Source organism: Onychomys torridus, chromosome 2 (assembly GCF_903995425.1).
Source record: "Onychomys torridus chromosome 2, mOncTor1.1, whole genome shotgun sequence".
Taxonomy (NCBI): domain Eukaryota; kingdom Metazoa; phylum Chordata; class Mammalia; order Rodentia; family Cricetidae; genus Onychomys; species Onychomys torridus.
The window spans coordinates 66,076,341-66,100,258 of NC_050444.1; the positions used below are offsets into that span (position 1 = coordinate 66,076,341).

The following is a 23,918-nucleotide window of genomic DNA, read 5'->3' on the forward strand; positions in this document are numbered from 1 at the left end:
TAACCTCAGCATTTGAGAGGGAGAGGCAGGTGGACCTTTATGAGTTCCAGGACAGCTAGAGCTACATTAAGTGAGAGTCTGTCTTGAAAAAAAAACCAAGAAAAAAGAAAATACAGTAAGTTTTTTTAAAAATCTGTTATTTGAAAAAGCTAAATCAAATAGAGGAGGGGATAAGATTCATCAAAAGAGAAGACAAAATTAAACATTATTAGCAATGGAAAAAGGAATATGAGCTAGATGTGGTGACATACACCTGTTATCCCAACACTGAGCCTGAAGCAGGAGCATCATAGGTTCAGGGCCACGTTGGAGTATACAATAGGACCCTGTCTCAAAATGGCAAAACTGTGCCCAGTGAAATGGCTCAGTAGATAAAGCCTGTTCCCACCAAACCTGACAACTTGAGTCAATCCCCCTGCCCTCAGGCCCACACAGTGGAAAAAGAGAACCCACTTCTGAAAGTCCTCCACATGTGCACACATAACCACACATACATGCACATTAAATAATAAAATCATTTAAAAGTTAAAAAATCAGCAACACTTTTATAACAATATACTTTAAAGCTTTGATGAACTAGACATCTCATTCCATATGCATATGGTATAATGGCACATTCATATAGCCCTAGCATTTGGAAGACTGAGGCAGGAGGATTATAGAATGTTTAAGGCCTGCCTGGGCTACATAATGAGACCCTGTCTCAAATCAAATAAAATCAAAACAAACAAAAAACAGAACCTCAGTAAAACTGACCAATGAGGATTGACTTCTTCCCGAATCAGGTATTTAACCAACATTCCCTGGTTCAGCAGAAGCTGTTGTTAGAAGATTGAACTTGCTGGGGCCTCAGATACATAGCTGCACTAGTGTCTAGGTTTGATCCCGAGTATACACACATAGTGAACTTCTCCCATACTAATTAATAAATATTTGTGCTCTTAAGTCATACCCTGTACCTCTGGTACCCACTCTTCATCCCATGATCTACTAGCTGAAGTCTCCTTATACAGTAATCCCATTCAAAGACCCCATTCCACTCACATTTATTCTAACTACTTGTGTTTATACAGTACTGGACATTATTTTTGCTTTGACCATTATAAAATGACAAAAATTGGGGCCTGGAGAGATAGCTCAGTGGTTAAGAGCTCTTACTCTCTTTCAAAGACACAGTCTGACTTCCAGCACCTACAATGGGCAGCTTACAATGGCATGCAACTCCAATCTCCTCTGGTCTGCATGGGCACCTGCACACACATGAATATAACCACACAGGACATAGTATGTATATTCATAATTTTAAAAAGAAATCTTAAAACATATCTACTAAAATTTTAAATTAATTAAAACCTATTTACTAATAAAAAAGCAGCACAGATGGTTTTATAGGTGAAGTCTACCAAATATTGTAAATAACATTCTAATTAAACTGGTCAAGTTCTAAAAAAGCAGATTTGTAACTCATGTATAAAGCTATTATAATATGACTTGGTAGCTAACTATAACAAAGATAGTGTTAGAAGGGAAAAAGAAAATTCAGCATGTAATATGAATGATAAAAAATATTCTAAATAAAAATAAATTAAATCCTAGAAGATATTAATCAAAAATACCAAAACCAAGTTGAATTTATTCTAAAAATGAATAGATATTATATTAGTTTAATATTAACAGATAAACTAGATACATTTATATGATTCTGTTTTATAAAATTCAACATTCAGTCATAATTAAAAAACAAAAGAGTATAGTACCACCAACTTAAGAGAAATTGAAATAGTGGCACCCACATATCAGCTGAAGCAGAAGGATCATGAGTTTGAGGCCAGCCTGTGGTACATATAGCAAGACCTTATTTTAAAAGCAAACAAAAAATTGTTAAATAAAAGATACTTAGAAACTAAAGGACTATAAGGGAGTAGTATGAGCATCTTTTGGCAACAAACTAGACAATTTAGGTAAGCAAATACCTAGGACACACTACCAGAATTGACAGGACACTAATTTTTTTAAAATCTAGATATACGGACTTGCAGGAGCTAAAGAAATTGAATTGAAGCTGGGTGGTGGTGGCACACACCTTTGATCTCAGCAGAGGCAGGCAGATCTCTGTGAGGTCAGCCTGGTCTACAAAGTGAGTTCCAGAATAGCCAGGGTGGTTACACAGAGAAATCCTGTCTGGAAAAATAAAAAAATTAAAAAGTTAAAAATAAATGAATTGATGATTTAAAAGTCTTCCCATAATTAAAAGACCAGGCCCAAATGAGTTTACTAATGAGTTTTACCAACCAGAAAATATAACACTTCCCAACCCAAACTTTTGAGGAGTTGGGAGAGGGGAAACTATGATCAAAATTATTATATAAAGCTCTCAAAAAATTAAATAAAAACATAAAAGCAAACCCTCTTAGAACAGCCATCATGGTCTAGTATTATCACCAAAATCAGATAAACAACTACTGACTGATAATCCCTCAATCAGTATCAGGTGTGGTGAGAGTAATCAGAATGCATTATAGACATGTATGAAGTTATCTGAAAAGTCATTTAGAAAGAAAATCAAATTGAACAGCATATATAAAGTATATGTGCTACAATCAAATAGAATTTATTTTAAGAGTGCAAATTGACTTAATGTCCAAAAGCCAATTAATGTATTTCTCACTTTTTTTTTTTTTTTTTGGCTGGAGCAGAGGACTGAACCCAGGGCCTTGCGCTTGCTAGGCAAGTACTCTACCACTGAGCTAAATCCCCAACCCCAATACATCATATTTAATAAAGTTCAAACCCCATATAATCATCCCAATGAAGACAGAAAAGCACTTTTTAAACAAGACTAACACTTTTTGTGCTACGATTAGTAATGGAAGGAACTTCCTCAACATAACACCCATGAAAAACCTGTGGCTTAAGTCATAAATACTTAGTGTTGAAAGCCTCAAAGCCCAGGAGACTGAGGACAGAGCTAGCACCACTTTGTCCAAATTGTACTGAAGAAACAGCATTGCTGTGGAGGTGTAATCAGACAGGAGAAGTAAACTGTATCCAGACTGCAGAGAAATAAATCAGTCTTCAGTTGCAAAAGATCTGCATACTATGTAGGAAATCCGATAAGTTCAGCAAGTCCATAAGATAAAAGATTAATATACAAAACTCAATTGCATTTTTATATATGAGCAGATATAGGTTAATATACAAAGCCCAATTGTAGTGGGGGGTGGGGGTGGCGCACGCCTCTAATCCCAGCACTCGGGAGGCAGAGGCAGATGGATCTCTGTGAGTTCGAGGCCAGCCTGGTCTGTAGAGTAGTCCAGGACAGCCTCCAAAGCTACAGAGAAACCCTGTCTCAAAAAACCAAAAGAGAAAAAAGAAAAAACCGAAACAAAAAAAAGCCCAATTGTATTTCTACCTAGGAGCAAATACACAAGATTAATATATAGAACCCAACTGTATTCCAACTTATGAGCAGATACATAAGATTAATACTCAAAATCCAATTGTATTTTTATATATGAGTAGAAAAACAATCCAAAGGTGAATTTTAAAAAATTTCCTTCTCACAATGGTATCAGAAAAAAATAAGATAATTTAGGAATAAATTTAACAAAAGTATAAGATTTGGGCTTAGTAGGAGAGTGCTTGCCTATTCTTGATGCCTTGGGTTTGATACCTAACACAATAAATAAATGTGTGTGTACATGTATGTGATGTGTATATGATTTGTGCAGTAAAAACTAAAGCATTGCTAAAAGAAAAAAGGTTGTAAATGAATGGAGAGATACTACATGTTTGTGATTGAAAGACTCAATATTATTAATAACAATGGCAAGAATGTGGGGAACTGGAACTCATTACTGAAAACCTCATTATTAGAATTCTCATTAGTGGAATTACATCTTTAGTAAAATTACAATTTATCAGCTTGCTTTTGTTGTTTGTTTGTTTGTTTGTTTGGAGACAGGGTGTTTCTACGTGTTCCTGGCTGTCCTGGAACTTACTATGTAGACCAGGCTGGCCTCCCATTCATAGAGATCTGCCTATTTCTGCCTTCCGAGCTCTGGGGTTAAAGGTCTGCACTACCATGCCTGGCTTAGTTTGCCAGCTTTATGAGATATTAAATTATAGTTAGCCTATGACCCAGCAATTCCTCCTAGCTGTGTCTACTCAAGAAATGAACATATATGTGTACACCCATACTTGTACATGAATGTTTACAGTAGTATGCCAATCTGTTCTCTCTCAAGTGATAAATAGATTAACACAAGGTAGTGTATCAGCTGGGCATGGTGGTCCATGCCCTTAATCCAGCACTTGGGAGTAGTGGCCAACCTGATCTACAGTGAGTTCAGAACAGCAAGGTCTATGTAGAAAGACCCTGCCTCAAAAAAAACCAAACAAACAAACAAGAAAGTAGCATATCTAATTTTTTTTTAATTCCATTTAGTAATGAAAAAGAACCAAATAGTGATGTGTGTTACAGTAGGGATAAACCCCTAAATATTATAAGTAAAAAGGAAGTGGAATTTTAAAAAAAAAAATCACTTATTGTAAGACTATGTATATAAACCAGACAAATAATGGAGATGAAAATTAGATTAGTGGCCTGGCAATGATGTGCCACGCCTTTGATCCCAGCACTTGGGAGGCAGAAGCAGGCGGATCTCTGTGAGTTCAAGGCCAGCCTGGTCTACAAAGGGAGTTCCAGGACAGCCAGGACTATTACACAGAGAAACTCTGTCTCAAAAAAAGAAAAAAAGAAAGAAAATTAGATTAGTGGTTACCTAGGTTTGGGCATTGAACAAGGAATGATTGCTAATGATGGTCAGGAAGACTATTAAGATGCTGAAAATGCTATATTGTATTGTTTGCACAATTCTGAATTTACTAACAGTCACTTAACTGTACACTTAAAATGAGCAGATTTTATGGCTTAGCAGTTGGGAACACTGGCTACCCTTCCAAAGGACCTGGGTTCACCTCCCAGCACCCACAAACTGTAACTCTATTTCCAGATGATCTGGCATCTTCACACAGACATACATGCAGGCAAAACACCAGTGCACATAAAAAAAAAAACTTTAAAAAAAAAAAAAAAGGAAAAAAAAGAGTAAAAAAAAAAAACAACCAGAAGTAGAAATTCACCAAAGTATACAGCATATTCAATACTTTTTTTTTTTTTTATTTTTTGAGGCAAATTTTCTGGCTCAGGCTGGCCTGAAGCTCTGTAGCTAAAGATGACCTTGAACATCTTTCTTATCCTACCTCCACCTGAGTTCTGAGATTACAGGTATGTGCTCCATAGTGCTTTTGTGCTGTTGGATCAAACACAGGTATTGTGCATACTAGACAAGCACTCTGCCATCTCAGTACCTCAGGAGAGTTCTTAATGGTAAGCCTCCAGAAGTTTCTCTATAAAATCAGGAAAGAGAATATGCCCACCATTACTACTGTTAATCGGTGTCGTGAGTGGAATGGTGTAATAAAAGAGCAAGCATCATGTATGTTTATGATTGGAATTTAATGTTATTCACAGGTTATGTGACTTTCAGGTATTGACAAACTTTCTGTGAAAGACCAAGTAATAAATTCTTTAGCTTTCGGCAGTATGTTTTCTGAGCAGCCACACAGGAACAATACATGAATTGATGTGGCTGTGTTCATGCACAGTGTATAAAAACAGCCAGTGGACCAGGTTTGTTCCATAGCTCTCTAACTCCTTAGTTATACGGAAAAATCCGAGAAAGCCTTTAAAGAAAATGATCAGCATTATTAACCAAAATTATTAGATATAAATTATGGAAAAGTATGGAATTCCTAAAAAAGACCAAAAAAACTCCCATAGTAACCCAGCAGTCTCTACTAGGTACACATCTAGAGGAGCCTAAGTCAGCTGCTAAAGTTCTGTACTCACTCACTCATTGTACAGCATCCAACAGATGGGTGGATTTTAAAATGTGACACATACACACAGATATTATTCAGCCCCTTAAAATAAGGAAATCTTTTTCAGCAACATAGATGAACCTAGTGGACACACCTTAAGTGAAGTACGCCAGACATGGAATGACAGATTAGAAACGTAGTCTTGGAGAAGCAGTGGCTGGAACGGTGGCACATTACCTAAGGAGCTAAAACCTGGTGCAGAGGGGAGAGGTTGGTCAGAAGACACAATTTCAACTAGGGAGAACACATTCAGGAGTTATAGAGTATAGAACATAGGGGCCCCAGTTCATAACAGTGTATAATACTTGAAAATACCTGAGAGAGGGCCTTAGGGGTACATGCCTTTAATCCTGGTACTTGAGAGGCAAAGGCAGGAATAACTCTGTGAGTTCAAAGCCAGCCTAGTCTACATAGTGAGTTCCAGAACAACCTGGGCTATGTAGAGAGACCTTGTCTCAAAACAAAACAAAAAATTCCTGAAAGCATATAAAGTAATACTTAAGTTAATTATTAGCTTAACAGTGTAGACATTTCAAAACATGTTATGGGCTGGGAATGTAGCTTAGTAGTAAGTAGAGCATAGGTTTAGTATGTGTAAACCCTGGGTTTGTTCCCTAGCACCACAAAAAAGAAAAATCATGCTATATACCATAAGTATACACAATTTTTATATACAATTTTATACACCGTATTTTACTCAATTAAAAATAACTAAAGACCAGACAGTGGTGGCGCATGCCTTTAATCCCAGCACTGGGAGGCAGAGGCAGGCAGATCCCTGAGTTCAAGGCCAGCCTGGCTTACAGAGCCAGTTCCAGGACAGAGAAACCCTGTATTGGAGAAAAACAAAACAAACAAACAAAACCAACTAAAGATTACTAGGTCTAAGATAATGTACAAATCAATCATGTTTCCATTTTCTTGTGAGTGTATCCTTACAAATAGTTAAAAAGGTTTTCTTTTTTGTTGTTTTTATATTTGTTTTTATTTTGAAACAGACCTCACTTGTAGCCCAGTTTATCTTTGAGCTTGCTGTCTTCCTGCCAGAGTTAGTACATAGGCATATGTACCAGTGCTTTTGAAATAAAGTGTGTGTTTCATATATAGACTTAAATATGTGTTTGCAAATATATATATACATAATTTCTAGTTGGTTTGTTTGATTGGTGGTTGGGGTTTTGTTTTTGAGACAGGGTCTCTTATAATTCACAGTGGCCTCCAACTTATAAGGTAACTGAAGATGACTTTGAACTTCTGATCCTCCAGCCTTATCCTTCCAAGAGCTGTGATTATAGTCATATGCCACCCCACACCCAGATTGTTATATATATCTTGAGATGGGGTTTCACTGAGTCACTAAGACTGGCCTGGAACTTACTATGTAGACCAAGCTAGTCTCTAATTCAAAGACTTCTTGCCTTAGCCTCCTAAGTGCCAGAACTACAGGTGTGTCTCCACATGTAGCTACAGTATATAATTTCACAAAAAATGGATAGCCATTATGTTAATTATTAGACCTAAGTTTAATTCTTTATAAGATTTAAATAAAACCTGTGGATAAGAGACTCAAAAACTACAATAATCCCAGAAGCAGTAGAATCTCAGCAAGTTCATTTCCAGTTTGGTCTACATAATCAGTTCCAGGTCAGTCAAGGCTACATAGTGAGACCCTGTCTCAAAAACCAAAGCGGGTGGGGCAGAAGGTCAGTCCTCAACTTAATATGATAGGAAAGCAGAAGAAACCAGACAGTAGGATTTTAGAAGCTGGGAGGCAGGTGGATGAATGGCAGCCGACTTAGCAACTGTAGGTCAGGCAGTTTCACTCAAGAATTTCAAGAAAGCTAAATCCCGGGGCTGGAGAGATGGTTCAGATTTTAAGAGTACTTATTCCAGATGGTCTGTGTCCTGTTCCCAGCACCATGGCTGGTGGCTCAGAGCTGCCAGTAACTACAGCTTCAAGCCACCTGGAACTATACCTTCAAGGGATCCAACACCATCTTCTGGCCTCCCCAAGCTGTACATGTCACACACACACACACACACACACACACACACACACACACACAATTAATTTTAAAAAAGAAAACTAAATCCTAAGTTGCAGAGGGAAAAGTTAAAAATTTTAGTTAGTTTACCCAGAATCCTCAAAAACCACAGGAATTGGCAGTTCTAGGTGTCCAGTACTCAAAGGGGTAGCTAAAGAGAAATATTTAAGAACTTACAACTCTACTGTCCATCCCTCCTAATGGGCAGTGCATCAATTACCCGAAGTTTCTATTTCTGTAAAGAGGGCAATATAGAAAATATTGCCATATTGAAGGATGCCAGAAATAGCCTGAGGCTTCAGTGCCTTGCCAAAACCAAGGTAATGAAGTGGTAATGCACACTGAATGTCAAGCTCAGACATTTTTATTTCTTTCAGTTGTTGCCCCCAAAGATCTAAGCACTAAGAGCTTCCTCAGAAATGGCTTCACCCTACCCTGTACTCAGAGTTCCCGGTGGCTTGAATCCCTTACTCTTAAACTATGAGCGGACATCCACTGATAGTCAGATGATTGAGAAATCTCATAGAGGAGACATAAATAGGAAGAGTTTGGAGGATAGAGAGACAATATAAGGAGATTAAAACATAGTAACTAGTTACTCACATTCTCTTATATATGAGACTTGAGTGTTTGAAGCGAAAGTAAGATACAGTAGAAAGAGACCTTTAACAGACTAACACTGTTCAACCTCTGGGTAGTGAGTCACAGCTCTTCACTTTAAAATTCTCATTGTGTCTTATGGGATGGCAAGGTGGCTCAGTGGGTAAATGCACCTGCCACCAAGCCTGCAGTCTGAGTTTAATCCTTGGGACACACATGGTGAAGGAGAGGACAAACCTGCAGCTTGTCCTCCACAAACATGCCCCACCCCACATAATTTTCTTTTCTTTTCTTTTTTTCTTTTTTTTTTTTTTTTTGGTTTTTTGAGACAGGGTTCTCTGTGTAGCTTTGCACCTTTCCTAGAACTCACTTGGTAGCCCAGGCTGGCCTCGAACTCACAGAGATCTGCCTGGCTCTGCCTCTCTAGTGCTGGGATTAAAGGCCTGTGCCACCACTACCTGTCCAATAATTTTCTTAATTAAAAAAAAAGTTTAGAGCTGGTGTTGGTGGCGCACACCTTTAGTCCCAGCACTCGGGAGGCAGAGGCAGGCGGATCTCTGTGAGCTCAAGGACAGCCTGGGCTACAGAGTGAGTTCCAGGACAGGCTTCAAAGCTACACAGAAAAACCCTGTCTCGAAAAACCAAAAAAAAAAAAAAAAAAAAAAAAAAGTTTAGATGCTTTTCTGTTGTTGTTATATGGTTCATGATTTTCACAATAACCAAAAGAGGAAATTTAAAAAGGAATGAAAGTATATCAAAGAGACTAGGCAGACAGATCTTGAAAAAGAACCAAATATAATTAAGCAAAAAAAGGCTGGGGCTGGGGCTCGTTGGTGGAGTACATACCTATCTTCTAGAGGTGCTGGGGATTTTTCCCCACAAACAGTTTAAAAGAATAAGTTAGATAGAATGTAGGTAATTGAAGTTACCTAGAACACAACATAAAGAAATAGAAAAATGAAAACGATAAAAAGAGGGTTGAGGATTTAGCTCAGTGGTAGAGCGCTTGCCTAGCAAGCACAAGGCCCTGGGTTCGACCCTCAGCTCAAAAAAAAAAAGATGAAAAAAACAGTCATCAAATGTGAATATTCCAAACATCAGGATCTACAAAAGAATAGAGGAAATGGCTGAGAGGCAATATTGATAATGACTAAATTTTCAGAATATTTGAACAATATAAGTATTAAGATTTAGAAACTCGGGCTGGGGATTTAGCTCAGTGGTAGAGGGCCAGTGGTAGAGGGCTTGCCTAGTAAGCGTAAGTCCCTGGGTTGATTTTCAGCTCCAAAAAATAAAATAAAATAAAAGACTTAGAAACTTGTGAATCTCCATGAAGAAAAATAAAAATCTGAATTCTTACATGTCAAAGTAAAATTTCAGGATTCAAGACAAAAAGATCAGCCAAAGGAAGTGGAGAAAAGCTGTCTTTAAGTACAGGCTGATAGCAGACCGTCAGGAAGCAGCAGTGAGACCGTTTCCTCACGTTCAGAGAGCGGCCATTGGCAGCCTCACATTGTACCCAGTGAAACCTTTGTTCCAAAGAAGGAGAGGCATCCGTGAGAGTTCACTTCAACCAATTTTCCTTAAAAACTGTGGAGGATATACTCAGAAAATGCTCTCCAAAGGAGGGTGGGAGATTCAGATGGGGTAGTAAGTAAAGCAGCATGAAGTATGTGTGTGAGGTGGTCATCGGTTCTCAGTTCTGCTGGAAGAGGAAAGCAAGTTGACTGTACTGAAAGTATTATATCTGTGGTAACACTAGCTTTGTTGGTCTGATTTCTTCTTAGGTGCACAGAAGATGGGTGTCCACATAAGAAATTCTTTCATACGCGTTTTCTCATGAGAATGAGATTAACACCAGATTGTTCCAAAATGTTGATCTCAACATCCTCTGGATATCTCTTGATTTTGCACGATCTGGACTTAACTAAGTCTTTAGAAGTAGGCAGCTATCCCATTTTGAGAGCAAGAAGAACTACTTCAAATTCAGGTAAGATTTTCTGAAGAATCTGAGCCACAGAGATTTCTGTTGTACGTGTGCAAGCAGGGAAAAGGAAAGAAAGATAGAGCTGTTCTTCAGGAAGCTTTCTCGTGACTGTCCAGGGACACGCAATGATCTGTGTGTACCTCCAACACTAACTTGTACCTCTAGAAAGACTCTTAACTCTCGAATTTCTGTCTGATTTCTACTAGCCAGAGAATCACCATCCCTGCCTTGAACTTAGTGATGGCTGTGGTACCTGTCTTAGGATGTTGAGTTATAATCACTTCAAGAGTTCTAGGTCGCCTGGAGTGGTGGCGCACGCCTTTAATCCCAACACCAAGGAGGCAGAGGCAGGTGGATCTCTGTGAGTTCGAGGCCAGCCTGGTCTACAAAGCGAGTTCCAGGACAGGCTCCAAAAGCTACACAGAGAAACCCTGTCTCAAAAAACAAACAAGCAAACAACAACAAAAGAGTTCTAGGTCTTATCTGTCCTACACTTCCATGTCCACTCACAGGGCTGATCCATTTTGGGGCATTCCTCTTGCAAAAGCCCTGTTCTTTTTTCATTGCTGATTTCAGTAAACTTAAATGAAGTTGGGGCCCATAAAACCTTAAATGCTATATTATATCAATATTATCTGATAGCCATCATATTGCATCTGCATCTGGAAATGAAAAGACTGGCCTAGAGTCATACTTATTATTAGGATTGTTTATAAATCAGAACCCAAAGTGGAAAGACCTTTGGTTAAAAATCAGCTTCAAATGGTTCAATTCTTTCTCCTGTGTTCACAGACTACTCCTGAAAATTCCTTTTGGGTTAAGTCACTGGCCACCAAGCTTGACAACCTAAGTTCTATCCCTGGAACCACACAGTTGAGAGATCCAACTTGTACAGGTTGCCCTCTACTCTCCCCACTCATGCTGTGGCACACACAAGAAATAAGTAGCCATGTATTTTTCATTTTTTTAATCCCTTGGGAAAATGCAGGTATAATTGTATTAAATTTCTAATTTGAAATTTTTAACTTTTACCAACCTACAAAATTTAACAGTTATTGAAGTCTAATGCTTTTTAGGTTCAAAGTTGCCCTTTAAAAAAAAAATTAAACATTGATAATCAACTTAATGAGAAGATGTAGTTGGCCACTTTTTTAAAGGTTTGAGACAGGGTTTCCTCTATGTGGCCGTGGCTGTCCTGGAACTTAATATGTAGACCAGCCTGGCCTCAAACTCAGAAATCTACCTGCCTCTGCTTCCCGATTACTAGGACTAGTGGTGTGTGAAAGACACCCCTCAAGTTATCTTGTAAAAAAAAAATTTAAAAAAAAAAAATATATATATATATATATATATATTTTTATTTTCATACTTTTTTCCAGCAAATTCTCTGCTTCAGTTAGACCTGGGAGAAGTTGTTCCTCTGGTCTCTTTGTTGCCCTGTCTGGGCACCAGGAAGTCACCCAACCCTGGCTAACATTCTTACAGCAGTGGTGTCTTGTGGTAGTCTTGTTCTGGTATGGCTCTTGGGGACATTTATTAGGGTCATTGAGCTACAGTAAACACTTTCATTATCTAAGCTAAGGATCCTAATCGAGTGAGTTCAAACTTCCTTCGGGAGCATTCAGAGGTTGGGCCAGCACATGTAATTTTTGGTAGTGTACTGACTTCTGGCCCCACCTGTGGTGTCTGTCCAGCTTCAAGTTTCCGTGTGTGAAATAAGAATAATGACAATAATACCTGCTTCATGGCGTTATTACGAAGATTTAATGAGTTATGTATGTAAAGTTCTTAAACACATCCTATCTGCACAGAGTATGTGCTCTAAAACGTGTTTTGAGATGTTGAAGTTGTCCATTTTTGACTGAAAAACCAAAAAGCTGTTCGGTCTCCTAAAGGTGATTCTAGTTGTAAATGTCACAGGGAGTCAGCTGTCAAGGACTCTCCAGAAGTTTGCGGCTGCCAAAGATGCAGGGTGAAGTGTAGCCATATAAAGTAAGGTAACACCCAGGGGTCTGATACTCATTGTCCCACAGATTTTAACTTTTTTCTTCTGTTTTAGAAATGTTAGAGAAGCGAAGATGTTTGCATGCTTATCTATTTCACAGGTTTTCAAAAGAATGTGGACCTGAAACAGAACCAAGGGCTGTTCTGTCTTATCTTAGATATAGTCCAGTTTACATGAGATTTGGTTGGCACATTTTGGGTATATTCGAAAAGTTCAAATAGATAATTAGAAAATTAAGAGATTCTGTAAGAGTTATGCTAGGTTTATTGTTCGGTTTTCTTTTCAAGATCTGACCACTTCATCAAGCTCTTCTGGTTCTAGAGTTTCTGGTTCACCTTGTCATCACAGTGATGCTAACTCATCTGAGAAACACGTGGCACGGGCCTCTCAACGAGAAGGTGTGTTAAAAGTGGGTTTACAACCTTACAGCAATGGAGTCCATCAGCTTTCTTTGGCTTAGCTTTAATCCATAGAAACAAAACCCAGGAAAGGTCAGGCCCATCTTGCCGTTTCAGTCATCACTTGAAAAGGCAAACCAGACATCTTGTGCTTTAACCTCCAATGGAAGCATTGGTTTATTGCCCTGGCCCAACCTGAATTTGGTAGTTTGAAGATGAAGTAGTTGGGAACTGTATTTAAGAAATGTAGATTCCAAACAAGGATGCCATGAAAATTAAATCAGTATATATGCAGAGGTAGGCCTGGCGGCACAGCCTATAATCCAGCACTTGACAGAGGCAGGAGTATCAGCCTCATTTACAGAGAATTCTAAACCAGCCTAGGCTGTGAGACCCTGTCTCAAGAAACAGCAGCAGCAGCAGCAGCACTAGCAGCAGCACCAGCAACAATGAGGTTTTTTCTCTTGATACGAAATTTCTAGGCTGCTTTCTTATGCCATCTGTGAAAATGGTTTCTCACATTCTACTTAGCAACAGCGGCATACTGGGACCTGGGCTAAAGGAAGTGACCCGGCTTATAGTGGAGTCACCAGGAAGATGGCCCCACCCTTGTTTTATGTCTCTTTATCGTATGGGTAGAGACTTGGCGGTTGTTCAACTTACAGTTTCTCCAGTTTCATGGTGTGTAAAGTGGCATGCATTCAACAGAAACCAAACTTCACATTTTGAATTTTGATCTTTTCCCTGGCTAGCTATATGCATTACTTTTCCTCATGGTTCTGGAAGGTGATAGGGTATCTTGCTGTTAGTTACACTGTTATGAGAATAAACAGCCAATACTGTACAGCAAGCTGTCACAGAGCTGTGCTGTTCAGTGGGTTGGCTGTATTGAATGCATTACAACCTAAATATTTCAACTTTGGATGAGTGTATTAATCCCAGTATAAAGGAGCATCTGACTGTCCTTAGGGGCCTTAAGTCCTGGATTCCAAATATTTTCTTCTTTGGTCTATAGACCAGTAAGTCCCCTGAGTTGAGAATTGTGACCTTAATTTTCTAGAGTTCTTCTGTGCACATGAAGTCAGTTCTTAAATAAAGAGCTTTTTGAGATACAAGTCCAGTGAAAAAAGACCCACTCAGCCTTCATGCCTTAGATCACTGGTTAGTCCTGCTGCAAAAGTCATATTTATAGGAGTTAGAGGGTCAACCATGTTTTTATGTGGTATAGTGTGAGGAGCAAATTAAGGGGTGAAGGCAAGAAGGTAGTTGCCAGAAATCATGGTTTTGCCTTAGTCCCTGGATAACAAAAATCCAAAATCTTTAATTTTTTTTGTATCTCAGGAGTTTCACCACGAAATAGTCTTGAAGTCTTAACCCCTGAAGTTCCTGGTGAGAGGGATCGTGGAAACTGCATCACATCCTTACAGCTGCACCCCAAAGGCTGGGCCACCCTTCTTCGGTGCTCAAGCAACACTGATGACCAGGAGGTATGGGCTGCAGCTGTGCCTCACGTTCTGCAGAGCTCACTGGACAGATTGTCCTTCCCTGCCCTCAGGGCACACTGCAGAGGCCCTGCTTCTCGACTCCTCTCCCTTCCACTCTGCTGCTTTATCCCTTTCAGTCTCTTCTTCCTCTCCTGCCTTGGTGTAGTGAGCTGAGAAGTGCCCTAAAGACCATCATCAGCTGACATCATGCCTAGCTCCTTTATTCTTGCCCCCATCACAGGAACAAAAACAAACAAAACCATATAGTACACATTACACCAAGCTGTTCAGCTAAGCTGACTAAACGTAGGGTTTAGTAAGACAGTTATCATCACTGTCTCTTTAAAAACCAGGGGATGGGCTGGAGAGATGGCTCAGGGGTTAAGAGCACTGCTTGCTCTTCCAAAGGTCCTGAGTTCAATTTCCAGCAACCACATGGTGGCTCACAACTCTCTGTAATGAGATCTGGCGCCCTCTTCTGGTCATACATGCTGTATACATAATAAATAAATCTTTTTTTTTAAAAAAAGCAGTTGTAGCTGAGTTTAAAAAAAAAAAGGTAGAGTTAAAAGACCTTAGGATCATCCCAGCACTCAGAAGACAGAGGCAGGCAGATCTCTGTGAGTTCGAGGCCAGCCTGGTCTACAGAGTGAGTTCTAGGACAGTCAAGTCTACACAGAGAAACCCTATCTCAACAACAACAACAAAAAGACGTTAGGCTCTCATCACTGTGGTAAGCAGGAGTCTGCAAGGAGCTCACGGGCTCTCCAGACAAAACTGAAGGAAGGCCGAATGGCCTTTGAAGCACACAGAGGACAGAAGTACTCTGGGCTCTGGATTGTTGCTGCCCTCACAAAAAGGAATGTATTACTACAGAAGTCCTAGCCAGCTGGGGGACAAGAGGTCTCAAAGCATGGTAGCACACAAAATAATAACTCTAGCTTATGAAGACAAAGCTAGAGTTAGGTAAGAAGGATGAGAGTCATCTAACTGATCTCTAGCAACACTCCTGTGGTTTGGGCTCTGTTGAGCTTCTCAGAAATAGAGTCTCTGTGCAGTGCTATTTGGGGATCTGTAACCTCGGTTTGTCCTTTCTCCTCCTCCAGTGGACTTGTGTCTACGAATTCCAAGAAGGAGCTCCAGTGCGGCCTGTCTCACCTCGCTGTTCCCTGCGGCTGACTCATTACATCGAAGAAGCCAATGTAGGCAGGGGCTACATCAAAGAACTTTGCTTCAGCCCTGATGGACGCATGATTTCTTCCCCACATGGCTATGGAATTCGCTTGCTGGGATTTGACAAACAGTGCAGTGAGCTTGTTGACTGTTTACCCAAAGAAGCCAGTCCCCTACGGGTGATTCGATCTCTGTACTCTCATAACGATGTGGTCCTGACAACAAAGTTCTCTCCAACACACTGTCAGATTGCCTCAGGGTGCCTTAGTGGACGGGTCTCTTTGTATCAGCCAAAGTTTTAGGCACAACTTACATCAAATAAGGAACTCTTCTGGTGTTTTGGCTTATGAATTACTTCAATTTAGGTGAAGTATTTTCTTTTTTAGAAGATCTTATAAGTTTGGGTCAAGATCTTGGTTCTTATGGGTTGGTGAACACACATGTGACCTGAGTACTTGGCCATCTGGCATCATCCTGGCATCTCCGTTTCGACCATGCAGCATCGTCTGTCAGCATTCCTTTGCTCCTGCTGTCTGTGCCACTGAGCTTGGGTTTTCTTGGTCATTTTGCATGTGGCTCTTGTTCTCTCCCCCACCCCCATTCCACCACCCCTCCCTGCCTCCCTTCCTCTTTTTTGACTTTGGTATGAATTTTGCGAACATTGACAAGAGTCGTGGTTGGGATAAGGAAAAACCCATGGCACTAGTCTTAAATAAAACCCAGAAGTTGATGTTGGCACACCAATTGTTGAAAAAAGAAAATTCATCTTCATTTATCAGTACACTTGGCCTTTAAAGTTGCTGTCAAATATGGAGCACAGATAATGGCATTATTCTCATAACTAATACTCTTGCAACAAAATACCTTTTTTAAATTTCCTGTTAAAATTACACGTTATCTCATGTGAGATTTTTGTTGTGAAATTCTAGAAAAATATTACAACTTCTTTGTAATTTATTTTACCTGTATGAATTTAAAATCTCCAGCATGTGTCTTTATTTGGTATTTTGTTCCTGTCAGCAGCATTGGAAAGGAAAGGAAAAGGAATAAGCTTGGTCACTTCTGTAGTACAGAAGATCTGTTCATTAGGCTGGTGCAGTGTCTGGCCGTAGAGTGAGAAGATTAATGTGGCTTAGATTGGCTATGATTCTTTGAGTCACACAGATGAGCTGTTCACAGTGATGGGGTGGGAGGGAACTCTGAGATTTTACTGTTTGTTCCTTCAGCCAGAGATCACAAACTCAGCTCTCACCATTAGTAAAGGAGCTGTGGTCCTCTTCAAGCTGCTGTCATAGCCCGATAGTCAACGACTTGAGTAGCACTTGTGTTTGGTTGTGGAAAGTATCAGGCAAGGTGTGAACACAAGGCTCACCCTGGCCTGAATGGGCAACTTCCTTCCGGTCTCTGCTGCATTGATTGGCACTGTGTTGAGATATGCTTGAAGCTGTCGTAATTTAAGCCAGGCAAGTAGCCTTGCTCTCTTTGGTCACATGCCCTTTAGGCCAGTGTTGGGATGCAGTATAATCCTTGAAGGATTTGTAAAGAATGCAGGAATCTGGGCCTGACCTGACCTTAGAAGACTGAGTTAAGCAGGGAAAGGACTCTATTTGTAATAAACAGAACCTTAAATCATCTGTATCCACATGGTTTCCAGGTCATAGTTTGAAAACACAACCTGAAATTGCAGTAGGTATTTCTGTATCCATTTGGTGCTTAACACAGTTCCCACAAGATATTTTAGCTATTTAAACAGTAATAATAAATCAACAATAGCAATTTTAGAGTAGCAAATAACTTGAAGTGGTATTTATTTAATTGTTGAACAAATGAAAGAAGTTAAATGATTTGCCTAAGGTCATACAAAGTTAGTGGTGAAGTCAGGGCTTCAATTCAAGTCTCAATTCCTTGCTAAGGGCAGTTTCTACTCTATTATGCTGGCTGTTAAAAACATCAGTGATTATGGGTATTTTGTCTTTAGGTTATATTATTGAGAATAAGATGATCAGATTGGAAAAGACAGGCATGGAAGTAGATGCTGAAAGTTTTATCCATAGCAAAAAAATATTTTAATACTTACAGAAATGTTTAAACAGCCCAAATACATGAGTAAATACACAGTTCTTTCTAGTGCCTGTTATTCACACACCTGTAAGCTTGTGTCTCACTGAGAACAATACTAGCTCCAGGACAGTCTTTAAAAATTAGATCTTCTTATCATAGATGTTGGAAATTTTGTAGTCATTGAAAAAATAACAAAGCACAGCAAAAATCATAGGCTTGCTTCCATAGGTTTGAAAAAAAAAATTTCCCAAAGAAAATAGTTTAGGAGGAAAATATTACAATCAAAACTATCACAATTAAAAAACATTAAGTATAAAGATGAAATTGACATTCAAAAGAAGATTCCATAATTGTTAACAGTTTGGAAAGAGTTCTTTGTCAGACATTATACCCACCTGTCACCTGAGTCAAGCCAGGGAGTCTTGAATCACTGTTTTTGAATACCTGCTATATGTTAAAGAATGTGTGTGCTTTACCACTGACCTTACAAGGTAGGTGGAATGAGCCTCCAATCATGTTGAAGATAGCAGTGGGTCAGAAAACTGAAGTGACCTGAAGTCTGAACCCACAGTGGCAGTGGGAGGCAGCTCTGGGTTCAGACCCAGGTTTGCCTCTTTATTCTATTGCTAAGTGTGTACTCACCCTCTACCATTCTGCCCTAAATTCATGAAGGATGGGCTACACTGGTCTGTTAGTTTGTGCTCAGTGTCTCCTGCAAATTTTCATTACAAGGCTGGCCTCATTCCCTTCAGTACTGCATACAAACATTTTAAACACTGATGTTTCCATGAGACTGAAGATCCTAACCCCAGGCATACATGTGGGCCAGTCCTAAGTGGAAAACTAAGCAGGGCAAGCACCCGTGATTTTGAAAAAAAAAATGTAGATGATAGTCAGCCTTGTGTGAAAGCAAAGCTACATAGATGAGACCTGAGAAGAGCCAGCAAAGTTAACAGGGAACCATTGCCTCTCTGAGGTAGAGTCAGGGTCAAGAATTATCAAAATTTGAGGGCCTCAGAAAACGTACACTACTGGAAAAAGTTACATATTACCATCTTAAGGTCCCATTTTAACAGTCTAAAAATCTGGTACTTTTTACTGTTTTATTAAGTCACTTTTATTATAATTGGTAGAAGTATATTATAATTGATAATGAAGTTATTACTACCAGTAAATCTTGGTAAGTCATGCTAGCCACAAGCTTCCTTCAGAACATCAGTGAGTGGGAATGAATGCTATGTTGAATCACTTAGGTGCATCAAATACACAGAAGTTGCTTATTTTCAATCAGGGAATGAAGGGCTAAAATAAGAGACTTGTTTTTAAAAAATGTGTGATCATGGGGCTGGAGAGATGGCTCATTGGTTGAGAGCACTGGCTGCTCTTCCAGAGGACCCAGGTTCAATCCCCAGCTCCCAACTGTCTGTAACTTCAGTTCCAGACTTATCACCTTCCCCAGACGTACCTGCAGGTAAAACACCAGTGAAGAGATCACAGCTGGTGGGGGTGGTACACCTTTAATCCCAGCACTGGTGAGGCAGAGGCAGGCCCATCTTCAGTCAGCTTGAGGTCTGGTCTACATACTAAGGTTCCAGGCTAGCCAGAGTTATACAGTGAGACTGTTTTTTTTTTTTAAAGTGTTGTCTTTTCTCTCAAAGCCCAAATCATATGTATATTTTATTATTTCCCCCTGTTGTGTCCCTGAGAAGAAGCCACAACAAAAATTTTAAGGAAACAATGCAAGGAAGAGATAAATGTCATGTCCTCCCTCCTGCACCTGGGACCAGGTCACCGCACAGAGTCTTGAAGGCTGTCGTTCTAGGTGAGTATAGGGTAGCACCCCAAGAATCTCTTAGAAGACTGGTGTGTCTCATTTGAGTATGCAGCACTGTGTCTGTTATACTTGGCTTTTAGTTTATTTTTGTTTTTGTTTTTCCGAGATAAGGTTTCTCTGTGTAGACCTGACTATCTTGAAACTTACTTTGTAGACCAGGCTGCCCCCCAACTCAGAGTTCCCTCTGCTTTTGCCTCCCAGGTGCTGAGATCAAAGGCATGTACCACCATGCCAGGCTTTTGTTTGGCTTTTATAAAAGCAGGAGATATGGCCTAGTAACTTCTGGTGATAATCCTCCCTATTCAGTGGCCAGTGGTCCTTGGGTGCCGTATAGGTCCATTCAGTCACACCTGTTGGTTGTGAAGGAATCCATATATAAGAATTCTGTCTGGATAACTAATGCAGTGCCAACATTTTAAATGTGTACTTAATTTTGATGCAAGTCTCCTTAGGTATGGTAGTCTACATCCCTGCCTTCTTACACAGCATTCTTAGTCTAATTCACTCTACCATGATGAAGTTACAGTCATGTGTTATTGCAAAGACCCAGTGAGCTCTTCTGATACCTGTAGAACATTTCCTAGAACACAAAGGGCTGTAAGAAATGTGAGGACCATCTCTTAGCAAGTGATCCTCACAGCTGTGTAATTATTTGCCTCATTGTTAGCTTTAAAAAACTGTGTTGCGAAGTAATGTACTCCGTCAACAAGCCTGCTTCTAACAGGCTTCTCTTCCGTGCTGTCTTCAAGTTGTGGCCTGTGACATGAGTTGTTGCCAGTCCTGGTTGTTGCCCATAAATGTAACCGGGCAAACTCGGGACACACAGTGAGGCAACTCCTCTGGTTGTGTTCTACTCACCATCCGAACAATGAAGCCCCAGTTAAAGGTGAGGCTACTTTCCCAGTGCAACCAAGTGAGGGGTTTGTAACCTAGAGTTGCTGCTGGGTTAAAAACTAGCACTGACCTGAAGCAGAGTCTGGACACCAGCTCTGCATCTGCAGGGATCCTTCCCGCTTCTAGAAGCAGAAAAGGAAGGGAACTCCAGAAGGCTTATGACCACAGCGATGCCATTGAAACCACTGAACTGTGTGCTTGCTTATCACACTAGAAGACACTGTCGAGTAAGAGCACACTAACATGGCATCCTAGAGATACCTCCCGTTCAGATGATAGTGGAAATGATCACCAACAGGAGAATCTCCAGTTTGCCTCTACGCTGCTGTCTTGAGTTATAAATGACCTGACAGAGATTTAGTCAAAAGCCCCAAGGAGCACATCTTAATGCACACACCTTTTGAATGTATGTATATAAATGTCACTATAAGTGACACCCCCAGGAGTAATAATGTCCAGGATTTAAATCTGGTCACAGTCTTTAAGATAGGCTGAATCTGTAGTTTTTCCAAGGCTCTGGTTCATAGATTTCAATGGCTTTTACACTAAAGAATAGATACTTGAATTTTCTTCCAAATTTGACTGCATTCTTCATCTCCAAACTCTGCTTTTTTTTTTTCTTCAAACATTAGGTTTGTATTTTTTGCAAACTTGGTTCATTCTAGTTAATAAGCTGTCAACCAGAATACTTTGTCGCAGGGTCTAAGGTGCTATTGGTCCTTTTGCTAGACTGTGCGCTCCTTGAGGGCAGGGCTATCTTTACTCTTGTATCCATGGTGCCTGGGAAAGGATCTGGCAGAGTAGTTGTTCAATAAATGTCTGTTGAATGAATCAAATGAACCTCCACTATGTGTGACCTCAAGTTCCCATGAAGCAGAATGTAATTAGAAAATTAATGAGCCCCCAAGGCAGTAGCAGGTGGTGGTTGTTGGGGGGGGTTGTTTGTTTTTGGGGGGTGTTGGGTTTTTTTGTTTTGTTGTTTTGTTTTTCGATACAGGGTTTCTCTGTGTTGTTTTGGTGCCTGTCCTGGAACTCACTCTGTAGCCCAGGCTGGCCTTGAACTCACAGAGATCCACTTGCCTCTGCCTCCCGAGTGCTGGGATTAAAGGCGTGCGCCATGCCCGGTGTTTTATTTGTTTTTAAATAGCAGGCTGTCTTCATCTGGGTATTTGTTGGTTTTGAACATAAATTAGGGCTCTCTTTTACATTGAACATGGATTTGAACCCTACGATATGCCTAGTCCAGTACTAGGTGCTCAGGGAACAGAGATGAAAAACTAAAGTCTCTACAGAAGCATGGCATTACAGGGCTGGGGATTATACAGGCTCCATATTTGTTTCATGCCCTGTTGTAAACTTGGGAACAGCAGCACTACATTTTCATGTGGTTCTTGGCTCACAGATTAAGTAGCTTATACTTAGATGGACATTGTCAGAACCATAAATTACACATCTTCCACCTACCTTTGAGTAAAGACATTGATTCAAAGATAGCTTCAAAGTGCATGATTTCATACCTGAATTTGCAATCTATAATTAAAGCTACTTACTTCCAGGAGGTTTTTGGTATGTCAAGTGTTCATTTCAGAACAGAGAAGCTTTCTAAGACTGTACATGGCTTTACCTTTCCCATTGAATTGTTTGCAGCCTTTGAGTGGACAGACAGAATTATGATGACCCCTGCACATACCTACATAAAATCTCCAGGTTTTACTAAACCCTTATATGTGCACTGAATATTTTGGTACATGTCTACCTCATCATGTGATTTTAAGAAATAAATGTTACTTGCAAACATTTGACACACTTTTGTGTGTGATTAACATGTTTGAAAGGTCAGTGGAATATCAAATATAGTGGCTTGAAATAGTTTGCTTTCACCACCTGGGTGTGCATTTTTAGATCAGGATTGACCATAAGGTTGAGACAGAAGCAGTAGCAGAATAATTTGCTATTGATAACAACTTTTCTGATCATGTAACCTCCAGAAAAAATTATGAATTCATGCCAAATGTTTTGTTGTTTTGTTTTTCATAGTTTTTATTTGTTTGTTTGTTTGTGAAAGAGGCTCACTATGTAGCTCTTTTTGGCCTGGAACTCACTATGTAGACCAAGATGGCCTCATTCACAGAAGCCCACCTGTCTCTGCCTTCTGAGTACTGAGATAAAGGTGTGTGCCATCAGTACAGGAATGGCTCCACATTTTGATTATTTACCAGTTATGCTATTATATTAATAAAAATATATGCAAAGCTGGGTAATGGTGATGTACACCTCTAATCCCAGCACTCAGGAGACAGAGGCAGGCAGATCTCCAAGTCTGAGGCCAGCCTGGTCTACAGAGCATGTTCCAGGACAGCCAGGGCTACACAGAGAAACCCTGTCTTGAAAAACAACAACAAGGGGTTGGGGATTTAGCTCAGTGGTAGAGTGCTTGCCTAGCACGCGCAAGGCCCTGGGTTCAGTCCTCAGCTCCAGAAAAACAAACAAACAGAAAAACAACAACAAAACATGTGCAGAAGAAAAAGTGTAACACTTAAAAGTCAAAGTTCTAAATTTCTCTGCACTAGAGAGGTAAGAACAAAATGGTTTAGCCAGGTTGGTGGCACAGGCCTATACTTCCAAGCACTCTGTAAGCTGAAATACAAAGATCACTTGTGCCTGGGCAGGGCCAGCTTGGGTGACAGCATGATCCCATCTCAAAACTAAACAAATAAGAATAAATTTCAGATTGTTCTGACAAACTAGATAAACTAATTTAACAAATTGTAGCTCTAATTTTCACCGTTAGCTCTTTCACTGACATATTTTGGGCTACTTAAAAATAGGACGATTTAGTTGGGCATGGTGGTACATGCCTGTAATCCCAGCACTTGAGAGGTTGAGGCAAGAGGATCTCAAGTTTAAGGTCAGTCAGAGTAACACAGTGACATTAAAAACAAAAAAGGCAAATATAAATGGTTTTTTAATTGGATAAGAAATTGGCATTCTAATGCACATTAATAATACATATTAGTTTCCTATTAGTGCTGTGACAAACTCTCATGACCTTAGTGTTTAAAGTAGTACAAAGATGAGATTACAGTTGTAGGTCCAAAATGGGTCCCTATTCAAAACTCAAAGCATGAGGGGCTGTGTTCCTTCTGGGGCCTCTAGTGAGTATACCTTGTATTCTCTAGCTTACAGTCTCTTCCCCCCTGCAAAACCAATGACACAGTATGATCTCATGTTTTCTCTGATACAGGTTTTTGATAATCATGACAAATATGTGTGGGGTTTTATTGTTGTTTTTGTTTTTCCAAACAAGGTTTCTTTGTACTACCCTGGCTGTCCTGAAACTCCATTTGTAGACCAGGCTGGCCTCGAACTCACAGAGATCCTCCTACCTCTGCCTCTCAAGTGCTAGGATCAAAGGTGTGCACCACCACACCCAGCTGGGGTCTGAATATCATCTCCAGCATCCATATAAAAATCCAAGTGTGCTGGTCTAT

At 39.9% G+C, this 23,918-nt stretch overlaps 1 protein-coding gene across 2 annotated transcripts in view; it reads left to right on the plus strand.

The window, feature by feature from the left end:
* Dcaf10 (DDB1 and CUL4 associated factor 10) overlaps nt 1–19,063 on the plus strand; it is a 44,646-nt gene extending 25,583 nt beyond the window's left edge. For both annotated transcript variants that reach the window (XM_036179135.1, XM_036179134.1), the window contains 4 exons: nt 10,379–10,581; nt 12,871–12,981; nt 14,323–14,468; nt 15,572–19,063. In XM_036179135.1, the coding sequence (XP_036035028.1) occupies nt 10,379–10,581; nt 12,871–12,981; nt 14,323–14,468; nt 15,572–15,940 (829 nt within the window). In that variant the 3' untranslated portion in view covers nt 15,941–19,063. The remainder of the gene's footprint in view (nt 1–10,378; nt 10,582–12,870; nt 12,982–14,322; nt 14,469–15,571) is intronic.
* Nucleotides 19,064–23,918: the final 4,855 nt, after the last annotated feature.